Below are 16,608 nucleotides of genomic sequence, written 5' to 3' on the forward strand. Positions count from 1 at the left end.
GAATATATATATGGAAATAAAATCCACACATGATCATTTTAAAGTAAAGCGGTTAATATGTGTCTTTTCTTGCTCTTTACATACAGTATAATTGCAAAGATGAATACATAACATTCAGTCGAGGCTGTTTCTAAAGAAACAACAGTAGCAAAGTGCAAAGACGTGACCCGTGAATTTGTTACTTTTTATGGCCTTTTTAATCTGTAACCCAATGCTGACTAGAAGAAACGGGCAAATGCCAGTCTGTGAAAGGAGGCTCCCGTAAGGACTGTAACTTTCAATTTGGGCAGAGACAAAATAAATTAAAAGTTACAGTCATTTGTGACTTTTGTATTTTTTTATGTATTTTTTTCAAACCTGGCAGCTTTGACTGTATGATTATTGTTTACTACCTTGCTGCATTAAACTGAAATCCTGGGTGGCCTTCAAAGAATGATTTGAGAAATGATTCATATCATGGTTTTATCTGAGATGAGGAGTGGCTAACTGGCAGGTGGGGTCTAATTTCTTTCATTTTCACTAGCAGTAATCAACGAGCTAAAGACTGCTGAGGGCACAGTTTAGGATTCAGCTATAATGAAGGATTATGACGACACCACATGGTTTCTGGGTCAGTGGGGACGTTTCCAGCAAACGGTCTTCTTCCTGCTCTGTGCCAGCGTCTTCCCCAATGGATTTGGTGCTTTCTCTCTCGTCTACCTGACTGACATCCCCAGTCACAGCTGCCTGGTTCCTGATGTTAACCTGACCCAAGATTGGCATAAAGCAATCATTCCAATAAAGGTAATAAAGATTCAGAAAGGCAGAGCTGCAGCTTTACTTCCTAGTTTAAGAAATATTAACCTCATCATCGTCACCGTATTGCTAAATACACATTTTTCCTGTAATTTTCTGTTTTATAACTGATTAATAATAATAATAATAATAATAATAAATTCATAACTCACACACAAACATTCTTTTTTTTTACATATGTGTATATATTAAAACGCTGTGCTACCTTAATGTCAAACATGCTGCGCACTAAAAGAATAAAATATACAGCTCATAATTAAGCCTGTTGTTGCGTTGCAATAGTTATGCATTTCCTTGCCCATCATGCAAAAGAAACGCTCACGATAGCACTAATAACATTTGTGACTGTTCACTGTGACTGAGGTGGTGAATGGGAAACAGGAGTGGAGCAGTTGCAGCAGATACAGACTCGATGTCGTTAGAAATCTCTCTGCTCTGGCCTACGTCCCTGGCAGGGACGTCAACCTCACCGACCTGGAGCTGGAGGCTTGTGTGGATGGATGGACCTACAGTAGAGACGTCTATCAATCCACCGTAGTCTCTGAGGTGAGTGTGCGACTGCTTGTTGGTGTAGAAGTAGCATCAGTAACACTGGCTGTGAACCAGTCACTGCAGCTTTAAATCAATGAATGATCGTGATGTTAACATGGATTTTCTCTGGCCAACAGTTTGCATTGGTTAACTGTTATTTTCTGAAAATCCCAGTTTGACCTAGTGTGTAGTGATCAGTGGAAGCAGCCTTTTACCTCCACGGTTTACTTCCTGGGAGTTCTTGTTGGATCCTTCTTCTCAGGACAGCTCTCAGATGAGTACTGAAACCACCAGTTCATCACAAAATGAAAGAATTTTCTGTTTGCTTTACAGCACAATCTTTTTCAAATCCTCTAAATGAATGGTGTTCTTGCTCAGTTTTGGCCTAAAAGAAACAGATTTACAAATTTGATTTCAAGATACTGGAATCTTTTATTACTCAATTTCTGCACTTTGGACTTTTATTTTCCTTTTTTGTCCTTTTCGTATCTAATTTTTGTGTTTGACTTCTTGTTGTAGATTTGGTAGAAAGCCCATTTTTTTTGGAACCATGGCAGTTCAGACAGTTTTTACTTTTGTTGCAATCTTCTCACCTTCTTGGACGGTGTTCTGCATCCTCCTCTTCATCAGTGGTTTGGGGCAGATCTCAAATTATATATCTGCATTTGTTCTGGGTAAATGTGAATGTTTCATACTCTAGTTAATGAAGTTCTCGTAACACAGATATATCTTGTAGCTTCTTGTTTTGTTTTTTACTGCTCATCTTCTGTTCTCTGTAATCTTTCGTTTTTGTGCAGGCACTGAAATCCTGACTGGCAATGTACGAGTCCTGTTCTCATCTTTAGGTGTATGCCTGGCCTTTGCCTTTGGATACATGATGCTGCCTCTCTTTGCTTACTTTTTAAGGGACTGGCGGTCCCTCCTGTTGGCTTTGTCTCTGCCTGGCTTGCTCTACCTGCCCCTCTGGTGGTAGGTTGCTCTCATTACAAGACAAAAACATATACAGTAAGTGTACTTTACCATGTACCGTTAATATCACAAACTTGCTCTTGTCCGAGGACTTTGATTTAGATTTTACTTGTGTACACTTTCTTTGTATGTATTTTCAACCCCCACGATCGAGCATGAACATTGTTTTCATTGTGTTGAATGCTGAGGCAGGTTCATCCCGGAGTCTCCCCGGTGGCTGCTCTCTCAGGGGAGAGTGCGAGAGGCTGAGGCCATATTGAGAGAGGCTGCTAGGAAGAATAAGCTGCAGGCGCCCCAGATCATCTTTGATAATTACCATGTAGACGTGAGTGGGCTTTGACATGCAGAACCTGACAGAAGAGCAAATGTGTGTGAGGAACATAAATGTATAAAATAAATTGTATGGCAAAACAATATACAATGCCGTGATACTATGACATACAGTGGGATCACTAAGGTCAGACGAATTCATCCTCTATGGAGCACAAATCTTACTATATATTTATACTGTAGCCTGAAGTTTTGTATCTTGCAGGCTGATGAGACAGAGAAACAACCAAAAGAGCATCTCAGCATTTTCCACTTGCTGAAGACCAGAAACATCAGAAACACAACAGTCATTCTCTGCATGGTGTGGTGAGTTTCCAGTCTTAGTTTTTCTTTCATTTTGATTCCATTCACCCCATCATGTACAACACTGCAAGCTCCTAAGTTTGTTTTTATTTATTTTTTTATTCCAGTCCTATCCAAGCTACAAGTCCTTTTTTTAAAATGCTTTTTCAATACATGTCCTTTCACACATCTGTCTTCCCAGGTTCACTCTGAGCACTGGCTACTTTGGCCTGTCCCTGAACACATCCCGACTGCATGCTAACCCCTACATCAGCTGCTTTATCTCAGCAGCTGTAGAGGTGCCAGCATATATTTCCAGCTGGCTGGCTCTGCGATACCTTCCACGCCGAATATCTGTCATTTGTATCCTACTCCTTGGAGGGGTGTCGTTGTATTTCATTCAACTGGTGCCTCAAAGTACGTATGAAAAAGTCACAATTTAGAGAGACTGAGGTCTCTTAGTCATAAGAAAGTGTCACAGACTGTGTCCAAAGCAGGTGCAGATTCATTGTGTGGTGCATCATGATACTGCTTTCTTACAACAATTATCCTCAAGTTGTCAGATGGCTCCTAAAGTACAAATATTGTTACAGAACAACATTTTAGAGCTTTATAATTAAAAAAGTACAAAAAAAAATGTATTAAGCCCTACAAGCTGGATCATACTTATTCTATTTTGCTCTATTCAGGTTTGTCAGAACTGTCTGTTGCACTTGAGATGCTGGGAAAATATGGCCTTACAACAGGTACAGCCCTGATGTTTGTCTACACAGCAGAGCTTTATCCAACAGTGCTCAGAAACACAGCAACAGGGACGTGCACAACTGTCTCCAGAGTGGGAAGCTGCATTGCACCTTTTTTGCTGCAGCTGAGTGAGTAAAATGACCACAAGTAATCATTATTAGCATTTGTTTGACCTGGATTTATCATAACGCAGTTCTGTACACACTGTTGATCCCGTATGTTAATGTTCTCTTTGTACAGGTACCTACTTAAAGTACCTTCCTTACATCACACTGGGGACTTTGGCTGTTGCATCTGCCTTTGCCACCCTCTTCCTTCCAGAGAGTTTTGGACGCCCTCTGCCTCAAACTATTCAACAGATGTATAGGAGAGAAAGGTGAGATGCTTAAGGAGTAGACACTATCAGTTGATGTGTTTAGGGCAGGTGCGTGTGGATTTTGGTGGCAGTAGCAAAATTGACAGGCAACACCATGAATTACACTGTGAATATAATGATCATTTTAGAAGTTGTGAATTTATTTAAGAAAAGAAATTATTACAAAACTCAAATTTATAAACCTGCTTTGGTCACTGTCCTTGCACGAACAACTGGAGTCACTATTATCATAGCTGCCACAGGCCAACTACCCAGTTATGGTTCTTAAGCCACAAAAAACCTGAAAAAATATAAAAATAAAAAACCTTGCATCTTTTAATATAAACCATCAAAAATACGAATCATTATTATGATGACTCTAAAAACAGAAGTCTTTGCAATGAGCCCAGCTGTTTATGACAATCACAATAAAGTTCGTACTGAAGAAATAAAGTAAAAATATCACTCTGTTTAGTTTTCTTAGTCAATTGAAAACACTAAACCATGTGATGTTTTGTTTTGTCCCAGCAGCTTAAAGTGTCCATTCATCACGAGAAAAAAACCCTCGAAAGCTGTGGTGCTTTCCGAAAGCAAACTTTGATCGTCACAACTCATTTGTTCGTTACTAATAAATATTATTATTGTTCATTGTGGATGCTGTTTACTCTTTTTACTTTGCAACATTTCTGTCGGAGAAGAAGAAGATGTGACCAAGCCTTATAGCTTTAATTTAAGGGGTTTGACTAAAGTTTGGCATTAACCCTCCGGGAATTTCTGATTTTACACACACACACGCCCATTTTTGGTGGCTCATATAAAGTGAGAGGGAGAATGGGGGAAATGTATTATAAAAGATTTACAATAAAAAGGAGTCCAGTTAAACAACATAGAAGTGGTATTAAGCCATTAATTATTTTAATTAAATATTCCACTTAGTTTCACATTATCAAGTTATTGCCTTACTTACACTGTTCTAAGCTTTCTGCTTTAAAAGTTACTCTGATTGTTAAATTGCATCAAAGACATACACAATATTGAATAGAAACTGTTTTATATGCACATCCTCAATGTGAAATTTTAAAAACACATCAAAAAAAACCCTAAATGTTGCTAGTTTCTGATTATTTTGGTGTCCGAATATTAAAACTTATCTATGCTCTGTATGTTCTCTGTAAGTTACACTATCTTCATCCTTTACCACAGTAACATCCAATGCAGTCCACAGACAGGATTTTGATGCTTCAGAGAACATGTGTGTTTAGTGGAGATATTTTAAGGCACTGTTACATAGGTTCAATAACCGCCGTGTTATTTGTTACCGTGAAGTCAAAAAATGGGGTCAAAATAACAGTCCGAGAGTGACGTGACATTTATCCAGGTATTAGTACTACTCTGTGTTCAAGAGACAGCTGGAGACTTCCTTTAAGCGTTGGTTTCCTCTTCTACGTGTGTGACTTTGTAAAGTGTCTTCCGACAACATCTGGAGTAAAAAAAAATAATAGTGTCATTAAAGAAATAATTCAGAAACAGAGCAGTGCTTCCCAGCCTGCGGGTGAAGTAGGCAGACATGCTTTCTAATGCCATATACTTTTACCTCTACCTATTGTGAGTGGGGCCCTGCCATTTATTGAATACACACCTCTTTGAGTTTCAGTAAAGTAAATTTGAAATCTGTTCATTTCAACCAATAATTAAACTTGAATAATGGTATGTGGTGTTCAAGTTCGGTGAGGTTTAAGCTGAAGAAACCAGTGTTTGTTGAGTCACAGTGGTAAAGAGAAAGCTGAACCTGCACTTTCCTCACATCCTGTATCATTTTAAAAACGACAGATATGTGTTTTTAATCTGCTTTGGTCAACCTGATTGTCTGTGTTGCTCTACACATCACCACATTACCATAAGCTAAACACTGGAAACTACAAAAAAACCATCCAACTGTTACAGCTCTGGTCTGTAGGAAGTGTCACGACTGGGAGGTGTATTTCTTACCCGGGGAAGTGCTGCATGTGACTGATTGTTTCCGGCAGAGGCATTCCAAAGGTCTCAGGCAGCAGGAGGCTCAGCAACCCCAGCAGAGCTGTGAGGCATCCCATGAGGATGTAGGGCAGTGAAATGGAGTAGTTTCCTGTGGGCGGGGGGACATCAAAGGAGGAGAGGATGAAAGGCAGCTTCGGCCACAATGGCACCATAGCAGTTAGGAATAAAGGGCGAAATCACTGATTCAGTCAAGGAACCTCAGAAAAACTTCTACACTTTAAAGTTTTTTGTTGTTTTTTTTATCGTTGCTTTAATGTAATTAAGTAATGAAAAAGGTGGAAAATGAAAATTGCAGAGCACCTGTTTCCACAGCTGTGCAACTGCTGTCTTACTTAAGTAAATGAAGTATGGAGCAATGATGCTGCCTATTCTGGAAGCCATGGAGCAGGTGCCAAGAGCTGTGTTCCTCAGCACCGTCGGGTAGAGTTCAGCTGTGTAGGCGTACACGATAGCAAATGCTGTTGTCACTGCAAACTTTCCAATCATCTCCAGGGTTATGGCGAGAGAATTCAGGTCTACAGGGAATAAAAAAATAAATAAAAAATTGATTTAAGAAGAACATCTTGAGTTAGAATGCTACCTTTATAAAATGATGACATGATTCGATCTTGCAGGAAAGGAATTAGCTTGAGAAATGATGCACACTGGAGGCTCACACCTGCTGGTATGAGCTGTATGAAGAGCAGGAACATGCCTCCCAGGAAAAGGGTTGAAAAGAGACTCAGTCGTCGAGAACACCAGCGAAACATAGCCCATGACAACATGTAGGCCGGCAGCTCCACCACAGCCGACAGGAAGCAGTTGAAGTACGCGTCACCGTGAAGGTTCGCCGTGTTCAGGGACAGAGCAAAGTAGGCGATGGTGATCGTGTTCCTGGGGGGATAATTGTTACACAGGTTCACTACCCTGTACAGCCAAATGACACGGCAGCCGTTTTAATTACTTTGTCAACTTTTGCAATGAATGTACATATATGTAAACCCAAAATAGTGCCAGGGTGAATTAGTCAAATAGTGTAATTCAGAAAAAGCAGTATGTGGTGCTTAATGAAGACTGGATCCATTAATATTGATGCTAAGGTTAGTCAGCTGTTTGCTGATAATTCTGCCGTGTATGAAGTATGATGGCGTATGCAAATGTCGGTGGCTGTACACTGTAGAACACTTTCAACTGGTTTAACCTAGAAATGTAAATCAAGTTAAGTGAGTTGAAGTTATCAATGACTAAGTAAGGTGGTTTTATTCGTGTTAAAATTGTAAAAACTACTTCACTTAAGTTTACTGGACTTGAAAAAACCAAGTTCATTAAATTTAAAAGATTTAGTTGACTCAACTGTTCAGTCGTTTATGAATAGCTCGTAAAAGCTTTGATTTGCTTTCATTTGACATTTCAATTTTCTTCCTTTTTTTAAATTTATATTTTATTTAACCAAGCTGATCCTAGAGAGACTAGCAACTGCTCCGTTTTAATGGTAGAACCTGTGTTCACTCCCACAAACTTTGGTAAACTCTAAATGTACAGAGTTGGGGGCAGAATTCAACACTAACCTTGATCATGGTGAGCTTTATACGAGCAACCATCACTTAATTTAACATATTTTAAAGAGAACGTTTCCCATTTCCATCACGACTAATTTCTTCACAATACAAAAAACAAGTGTCTGTGGAGAATTTGAACTCTCAAATAATGCATTCAGCATTTTCATTCATTCAACTTATTATTTAAAGTTAAAAGATTTGAATTAACTTTAATGAATGAATCATACATACATATACATGTACTTAACAAGAGAAGATTCTTCATGAGAAGATTTTTATTCTTATGTTTTACACTGTACTGCTTCGTGACCGAGCTTGCATTAATGTGAAGAATGAAGAAAACTGCAACTACATTTCACAATTAAAAGTGATGCAAAAGGTTTTGTGTCCTTGATACGTAAGAAGAGGGAACAGAAGGGGAAAAGATTTGGGGACTATTGCTGAATAGTTACCCACAAAGAACAATGCCAATGACAACAAAACATTTTGATGAAGTTTTTTTCGGCCCATCGCTGTCAAACAAGATGCCGATGGAGTAAATAAAAGATAAACCGATACAGAACGGAGACATGATCATAATGAAACTGTTATTAGTGCACGAGGCAGAATGTGGAGTAATAAGGCAGCTACTTGTACTGTTGACGGACATTAGATCAAAAAATTGAGGCTTTTTTTTGAAGAAAAATGACCTGCAGCTTAGAGTTTGCTCAGCTGCTTTGCTTTAGCCGTAACATTTTTTTTTCTTTTTTTCAAGCAAGGCTGAATGAAGCTGTTTTTAACTCAAACCAAAATCACACTGAATGTGTTTTCAGACTCACCAAGGAAGTAAGCACAAGGAAAAGTCATGCGGTGCAGTTACATAACTCTTGATTTTGATCGTTAAGGTTTCACAGCACCCGACAGGTCATTATTTGTCGTTAGTGAAATGGTCTAAGATGTGGCGGAGGGGATGCAACGGCAGGCTGAACCTGTGGCTGTACAGTATGAATGTGTGTGTAACTGTGTGTAAATAATACGCATGTTTCCTTTTGTTTGTGCAGGGTCAGTGTACTGAATGTGGAGGTCGGATTGGACACCGGGGACTCACCACACCAGCCACAGCGTGACAGAGATCCAGCGGATGTTTCGGGTACGTAGCAGGTCACAGATGTTGTAAGTCTTCATCTCGTCAGACTGAAGTTCTTTCTGTGGGGCAGCAGAGCACGTGGAAAAACAAACAGCTCTGCGTTTGAAGATGATTTCTTCTGAGCATCACTTTTTAATGCACGGCTACTCACTGGGTGAACCCACGCGTGTGCACGTGTCCACACATATAGTGGCCGAACACGAAAATACTTATTGAAACTAGGGAGCAGAAGGACTTGTTTTATCCCTTAGTCCCATTCACATTTATCTAATTATTAACTTTTGCAATTTATCAAACACTAGGACTCTGGAGCCAAAGAACCAGGCCCGACCAAGACCTGCTGCATCAAGTCAGGAAGAGAAATTTACAAACTGCACACAATGCAGCATTGTCTTACCGTTTTCACATCGCTCTGGCTCATTACTTTTTATCGAGAATATGTCTCCTAAGATGTCAAAACAGGACAAGTTCGGCTGGCTTTGTTGAGACCGTAGTCAATTCTCGAGCACTGATTTGCTATGTTTTCAGCCAATCGGAGTGGTGTCCTTCACCAACAGCCCCACGGCGTGAGATTCAACATGTCGAATTGAGCAGAAAGTCACAGAGGGAGTCGGACTAGCCACAGTGATGCAGGACACACCGCAAACAATAGGCGAGCGGACACCTCCCAATGGTTGACAGTCAGCTTGGTGTGTCCAAGCCCTTTAAATGCCTCTAATGGAAAACAATTAGCTGTAACTTTAAGTGACTAATATTTAGGACATGGACATATACTGTGCCCTTGATATATGTTTGTGAACCTTAATGCAGTGAAAGGCTACTTAGTTGTCGGGCCCATTTTTAAGTTTGTGTTTGACTCAGCCATAATATCATACAGGGGGATCACCTGGGATTCAAACCCAGGACCTCTTGCTGCCAATCAAGGATCAAACAGCGTGTAGCTGGGTAAGTCATTTTTGTAAAGCAGCTGTTATTCAAACACATAATGATTTAACAAGTGGCACCTCATGCAGAGGGGGCCATTGTGTTTTTTTTAGGGGAGTGCCGGATAAGAATGCTGCTACCCAGAAGAGAGGTCACAAATGGGGCTGTGTCGTTTGTGGAGGAAAGTTCACATTTCAAAGGTCAGGTGTAGATGGATGAGTGACATGTGCAACAAATGGATTTTCATAGTTATAGTAAGTAAGACGCAGCAGGGTAACAAAAAACAATGATTACTGAAGGGACTGTTTTACGATTGTGCGTTGGACGTTTTGCCAGACTGCTCCAGTAACACAGGGTCATCTGTCAGGTGTCTTGGCAAAGTCTTTATCTGCTAGTGTCCACTGATTTGTAGACGTGTGAATTATTACACTACATAGATCAGTGAACCCTAAAGGTTTTACTCTCCGCCACCCTTCTCATGTAAAAAAGCTACAAGAAAACGGATACACAAGACCAAGATGATGCAAAATCAGGTTAATGGCTTAGGTATAAAGGGTTATAAGGTTGCACAAGTGTTGTGTACTCAGTAGAATAATCAACAAAATGTGTTGTTCATTAGTCTTTCAATGCTTTAGAAAGCTTGTAATTAACATTAGCACAAATTAAATCGTATTTGTGAATAATTAGACATAGACATATAATAGACTGTAACATGTAACATAAACCAGAGATTTTCATCTGTATTTTGTCGATAACCTTAAGTGGAATATTTGACAGCTTCGTCTGTAAATGAGTTATTATTTTCAAAACCTTTTTTTTTTTTTCGCCGAAACCCGTGGCGGACCCAGGCTTTCTGAGAGACAGGGACGGCAAATCTATAGGGCACCTGATACATTTAACGGGTCCCCATCAGCAGCGAATGATGACGCATGACTTACAGAAAGAAAAAGCTATACTATAGCTATCACTGCACTGCGCTTGTTGTAGTGTGGGGGAACCTCACCGCACACTTTTTGTTAGTTCTCTGTGCGGAACTTTTGCAGAAAATGTGCTGAAATAATTGCATGTCATAATTTCCTGTCGTCTAAAATGCTGTACAAATGCAACATTGGTGCAGTTAGGGAAGCACCTTGGCGTTACGATCTTCCGTAAGCCCCTTTTTTATCGAGTTCTCACCTGCAAAGGACTGAAGATGACAGATGGAGGTTCGACCTTGTTCTTCTTAGCAGCATCTTTCACTATGGCCTCAGCTTCTTGGACTCTTCCCTGAGAGAGCAGCCAACGAGGAGATTCTGGGATGTACCTGCCTCATTACATAACAGGGGTGCACAGAGAGGGATAGAGACATCTTCAGTCCTCTGCAATAGTGGGAAATATGTTCTGCAGCATTTGGGGGCGGGATTTTCCTAATTGTTTTATTCATTAGGTTGTGAATTGAAGACAAAACAAAGACGTACTACAGAAACAGTTTGACAGGACACACATCTACCTACCACCAGAGGGGCATACAGAGGACACCAGGCAGGGTGAGACCAAGGAGAAGCATCCTCCAGTCTCTGATGAAGAAGGCAAACAGGGGCAGGAACATGTAGCCCACAGCAAAGAACAGACTCACGCCTGCGGTGGAGAAAATGGTCCGAACACGTGGACCTAATATCTCCGTTCCTATAGCGCAAGGAAAAGTAATGGATTTACTTTTTTTTTGTTTCTGATGAATGGGTTAAAAAAATAAATAAATATGAGAATCAGCGAGAAGATGCAAATACAAGTACCCAACACGAATGCAGCCACATAGTTGGAGATATGCCCCATGCCGACGACAAAGAACACGGCACAGAACGCAGCCCAGGATGGAGAAAAAACCTGGATGAAGGTGAACAGTGTCTGCACTGCCATGGTGATGAACAACACAATTTTCCTCCCATACCTGGATAGGAAATAAGGTTTAGCTCATGCCACTGTGATTGGCTTATGTTTGTTTCTATACTGCAGCTGCTTGAGACTGAGGTTGGCTTTTATTGATGAACCCACTGAGAATTATGTGACCTGCATGTGACCTGCATGTGACCTGCAGCCTTACTGCAGGGCAGTAAGGCTGCAGTAATTTGGCTCATTTGCTCATTGTTTTGGTTTCACCTCAGGCATTCTTCTCAACGTCTGCTCCTCTAGTCAAAACTCAACCATTGTGGCCTTTTAAAAATGTTTGAGCCAGTTTATAAAGACTATGTGTTTATTCCACCTTCATACTGTATGCATTAGTTGGTTAGACCTGCTGCAGGATGTCGATGTGAGTTTTGCCCCGACAGCGTCAGAGACTTGTTGCTGTAGCCTAGTTTACGTATGCACTTGTTGATGGGGAAACTACTGTCGAGGCGTGTTTGCACCTGTCAGAGAGCTGTCCTGAAAGGAAGGAGCCGGTGAGAACTCCACAGAAGAAGAGAGAAGAGGTCAGCGGGGTCTTCCACCTGTCATCACACACCAGGTCCCACTGGAAATGTGCACATGAAGTATTCGTTAGAGCAGGTTAAAGAAGTGCAGATTCAATAGCACGAAAAATACTCGAGCAACATATTTAAAATAGTATCTAAAAGCAAAACTTTATACTAAATTCTGTTGCACTTATACTGATTATTTTTGTATTATAGTTTTATGAGCTGACGTCTCACTCAAGCCCAAATACATGTACGGGATCCATTAAAGTGTCACTGTGATGGTCTTCACAGTACGTTTAATCGTATAGTGCACGTTGGATAATGACATTTTTTAAAGGTTTATCTTAATATGAATTTCATAAGGGTGAATAAATATCTGAAAACGGCAGTTTCCAGGGAATAAACCAACTCTGTAAAGATTTCTGCATGTTTGCATATTCAGAGAACATATTGAAATGTATTGTGACACCAGCGTGAAATCTAGTTTTGCAGTACATTCATTATACATGTGCGTGTCACCTATTTTCAAGTTTCAGTGACTTTATGCTGCGTGAATCTCAGTAAGTTCTGATTAAACAGATGCGTCATCGCATCCCTGGCCTTCCTCGTCATGGAAACAGCTGCAGGTCCACAAACCTCAGACACTATGGTAGAAGTGTACACGCTGCGGTCATACTCCCACCCGTCCACACAGGCTTCTTGGGCCACATTAGAAAGGTTCACGTCAACTCCGGGCAGCAACGCACTGTCCGAGAACCTCAGCATATCGTCCAGTTTGTACCTGGAGCACCTGCTGGGCTCCAGAGCGCCGCTGTTGGCGTCTCTCTCCAGGGGGATGCTGCTGTTCCTCCATGCGGCGCTGAGGTTGACGTGCGCCGGAACGAGGCAGCGGTGCGGCGGCGTGTCGGCGAGAAACACGACGGACATGCCGGTGAGACCGTTGGGGACGATGCTCAGACAGAGCAGGACAAACGCCTGCTGCTGGAAACGTCCCCATTCGCCGAGGAAGGCGGTTGATGCCTCATAGTCGGTCATCTCGGTGTGTGGCTGCTGCAGCCTGCGGCACAGTTACCAAGAGACGCGGGTCTTTGCCGCGGGCATTTCGGAGGCAGTGGCTTTTGTTTTAGCTTTAAAACCATCCCACCGGCCACCCTGTTGTTTTGCACAAATTTTTGATTGCTGTGTTCTCAGTGAACAATCCGTGATCCAAATGCGGATTAAACCAGAACACAGGACGTCTGCAGTCACTCCCCCCAGATTCAATGATTAACTGAGCTCACAGGCCAATCTACCTGTCACCTACCTGTGGGAATATATTTTTATATACATGGAAAAAGAGAATCTGCTCCTCTTACTTACAATCTGCCTAAAGTGATGATTTTCTTTTAGTTTATAGCAGATGCAAAATTAATTATCACGAGAGGAAAATCCTGCATCTTGAAGTAACTACTTTGGAAACAAACCAGATAAGGCTTATGATGCATGACGTCATTGGCATTTTGCTTTCTTTATTGTAATTCCCCTTTTTTGACAACCTAATAAAATGACAGCAGCTAAACAGCTGCCCCATGGTTTCACCTCTGCCACATTCTGTAAAAATAAATGAAATCGACATACAGCCTCCTCTCCTGTAAACTGGTTTAGGACCATTCAGCTCCAGCTGGAGGCGCAGCTGTATCCGAGCATCCCAATGCAAATTCCTGTGTTGGTAAATACGGTTCTCTGCCAGACAGAGAGAAGGACTCAAGCTCAAGCTTGTGCATACCAGTAACTTATGATTTTGTACATTCCCTACTTTGTACTTCCCCAGGGAAGATCCACATGCACTCTGCACTCTTTTATCTCTGCAGTGAACATTTCATTTGGTCCAAGGTCAGAATACAAAGCACATTTCTTTGTTACAGCTGTGGTGCATCCTGGCTCCTCGTCACTGAATAGCAGGCACTTTTAATCATTTATGCAGCACCTCTCTGTGACAGGAAAGAATCTTAATTTCCTCAGTAACTTGGTACAAAGCTGGTGAGAGCGTGATGGTACAGAAAGTACTGGCACATAAAGGCCAAGTGCAGTCCTCCAAAAAATGCTGTGTCTTGCCCTACAAATATACTTTAGATAAAAAAATCAAAAGCAGGCTCCGTGTAGAGATGCAGACTATTGTATGTTTACGGTGCTAAAGGTAATAAAACTTGGTTAGTACAGAACGTTTTGTAGCTGCTTATGCAGGTCAAAGTGCTTCAAAAGTGACTGACAAGCTGATAATGAGACACAGTAAGTGACAGTAAAACAACTTAAAACATAAAACAGAATCAACACTTTTGCACAAGCTTATATGTATAATATATATATATATAATATGTGTGTATATGATGAAAATAAAATGTTTATATTAATAGCCAGATGCAAGAGGTAGGATTTAAGTTTATATTTCAAAATTAAACATTAAAACATTAAAAATTAAAACAAAACAATATATAGTATAGGAAAATAAAGTATAGCAATTAATAAAAAAAAATCATTGTTTAAATTTAACCGTTGACCTATGTTTTAGTGAGACAGTTTCGGATTTTGGGAAATCTAATTAGCCAGTTAGCTTAGCTTAGTGCTCCTCTGTTCAGCAGAAACAGATAAATGAATAATTAAATACAAAACACTGCAACAACAGTTAAATAACATAAAATAGATGAATGGTATGAATGGCAATTTGCTAATTCTTAGGGCTTGTGATGTTCTTCATGGCTCTTTGCCTTTGCTTGGAGACGTTTCAAGCACCCACCCAAGAAAATGTTGCCGTTACACCACCCGTAGTTGTTCAGGCTTAGAACTGAATAAACACATTAACATCTGCCGTGTTTATGAGTGAGCTTTACAGGTGCTGACAGGCAGATGTGTCGGACAGATGCATGGTTTCCGTCTGTCACGTGTAAAGCTTACAAAGAAAGGAGAGTCATGTCCATCTCTGTATCCCTGTCAGCTAAATAATAAAGAGTTGAATTAAACGGAGCTTTCAGCACCAGGCCCGTAATGCTGAGTGGACCTAAAACTCTCCTTTAAAGCTGCTACTTGTTCTGCACTTTTTTGTTTTTTAAACTATAGTTGCTACAATTTCATGCTGACACCTCCATAATGTGTGTATGTGTCCTACATTCACAGAGCAGGTTCACTTCTTTCTGTCACCACCTTATTAATACGCTGTTGAATACCTGCTTTTAGAGCTGGAGGCAAATTCCTTATGATTTATTAGTTTTAATTAATGAAAGTGACGGAATGAAAGCAAGTTGGAATAGTCATTTGACATAAACTGTTATGACAAGATTTGAAACTTTGAAAATGTTTTGGGTGATTAAATAATTGACGGATTTGCTTGGCCCTCCTGCCAAAACAGATTACCCTCACCACACTGTCTGTGACTTAATAATATAAGACAAATATTTAGTTTGTATTGGAAGTAAAAACAAAACAAAACACAAAAACCTTTTTAACAATGCATCTGTTGTTGGCATCCATGTGCTATTCCTACATGTCACATGCATATGACTGCGTAAACAACAAACTCCTCACAACTAACATCTGGGGTAAATTGGAATTTATTTTAGCCCATGTTAATAATTAAACCGACAGGTTTCTAACTGAGGGATGTGCTGTCTCCAGCACTGTGTGCAAAGAAAAATATATGTATCAAATATTGGCAGTATATAGATAATAATAATGTATCATTCTGCATCTAAGAGGACAAGTCTTCCTGCAATAAACTGACATAAAGTTCAGAATGATTAGTAAAATCACATAATAATAGTACTTTATTGAGGGAGGCCCTTTATACATAGATGTTCAGTTTCACATACAGCCTGGACAGAATAAAACATTTTAGCTCATTATTCACTTATGGTTGCATGTTTGTTTTTGAACACATTTTCAAATTCTCTTAATTATTATAATTCTGAAAGCAACTCAGTGTCTTCACTGATAAACATGTGACTGAGCTAATCTGGGCACATATAGGGATGTCGTTCATCACAGCTGTGTGTGGAGCCTAAATATCACACATTTGCACCTTGATTGTCTTTGTGAAAGAAAGTTTGTATGAGTACTGATTGAGCTGATTAATGGTTTGTTGGTTTTTCCCCCCCTGGGCAGAGAAGTGAGGAAATAGTGGAAGTACTGTAAATAGTGTACATTGTCTTTCAGCCTGACACTGAAAGTTTGCTTTTATTTATTTGTAAATTGTGTATAGGGGATATATCCTGATCAGTTTTGTGGCCTCTGAGTAAGATTAGCATTTATTCAGCTCTTTCACAGCAATTTTCTAAAATGAGCACAAGCAAAGACGTTTTCTGCTTGTTCCGCAGGTGTCAGATAAATTCCGTGTAATGTTTGTTGCATGTGTGGTTAACGAGCATCGTGGCGAACTCGTGTAAAATTTAACCTCCTCTCCTACTGGGAGCCGCTCACCCCTCCCATCCCTGCTCTCCATAGAAAGCAGAAGAGAGACAACAAACATTTAGGCTTAAAATGTGCTATTGTTAAAGTAAGTGTAATTTAGGGTTG

The 16,608-nt window shown here is 40.3% G+C and overlaps 2 protein-coding genes across 3 annotated transcripts; one reads left to right on the plus strand and one right to left on the minus strand.

Annotated features, from left to right (window-relative positions):
* The first annotated feature begins 576 nt into the window (after positions 1–576).
* LOC137107619 (organic cation/carnitine transporter 2-like) lies at positions 577–4,863 on the plus strand. 2 transcript variants are annotated; one of them, XM_067491356.1, is made up of 11 exons: positions 577–783; positions 1,159–1,341; positions 1,501–1,604; positions 1,846–2,000; positions 2,124–2,295; positions 2,488–2,620; positions 2,831–2,931; positions 3,110–3,324; positions 3,597–3,779; positions 3,892–4,027; positions 4,535–4,863. In XM_067491356.1, the coding sequence occupies exons 1-11, from the start codon at positions 577–579 to the stop codon at positions 4,605–4,607; spliced, it is 1,662 nt and encodes a 553-aa protein (XP_067347457.1). In that variant the 3' UTR covers positions 4,608–4,863. The 2 variants fall into 2 exon arrangements, with proteins under 2 accessions (XP_067347457.1, XP_067347458.1); XM_067491357.1 differs by having other exon boundaries at positions 4,538–4,863.
* A 36-nt stretch (positions 4,864–4,899) lies between these two features.
* Positions 4,900–13,793, minus strand: slc22a21 (solute carrier family 22 member 21). Its single transcript, XM_067491360.1, has 10 exons — positions 12,700–13,793; positions 12,016–12,119; positions 11,404–11,558; positions 11,125–11,296; positions 10,808–10,934; positions 8,669–8,766; positions 6,702–6,916; positions 6,376–6,558; positions 5,996–6,131; positions 4,900–5,486 (listed from the first exon to the last, which is right to left on the minus strand). The coding sequence occupies exons 1-10, from the start codon at positions 13,096–13,098 to the stop codon at positions 5,429–5,431; spliced, it is 1,647 nt and encodes a 548-aa protein (XP_067347461.1). The 5' UTR covers positions 13,099–13,793; the 3' UTR covers positions 4,900–5,428.
* Positions 13,794–16,608: the final 2,815 nt, after the last annotated feature.

This window comes from Channa argus, chromosome 22 (genome assembly GCF_033026475.1).
Source record: "Channa argus isolate prfri chromosome 22, Channa argus male v1.0, whole genome shotgun sequence".
Classification (NCBI taxonomy): Eukaryota; Metazoa; Chordata; class Actinopteri; order Anabantiformes; family Channidae; genus Channa; species Channa argus.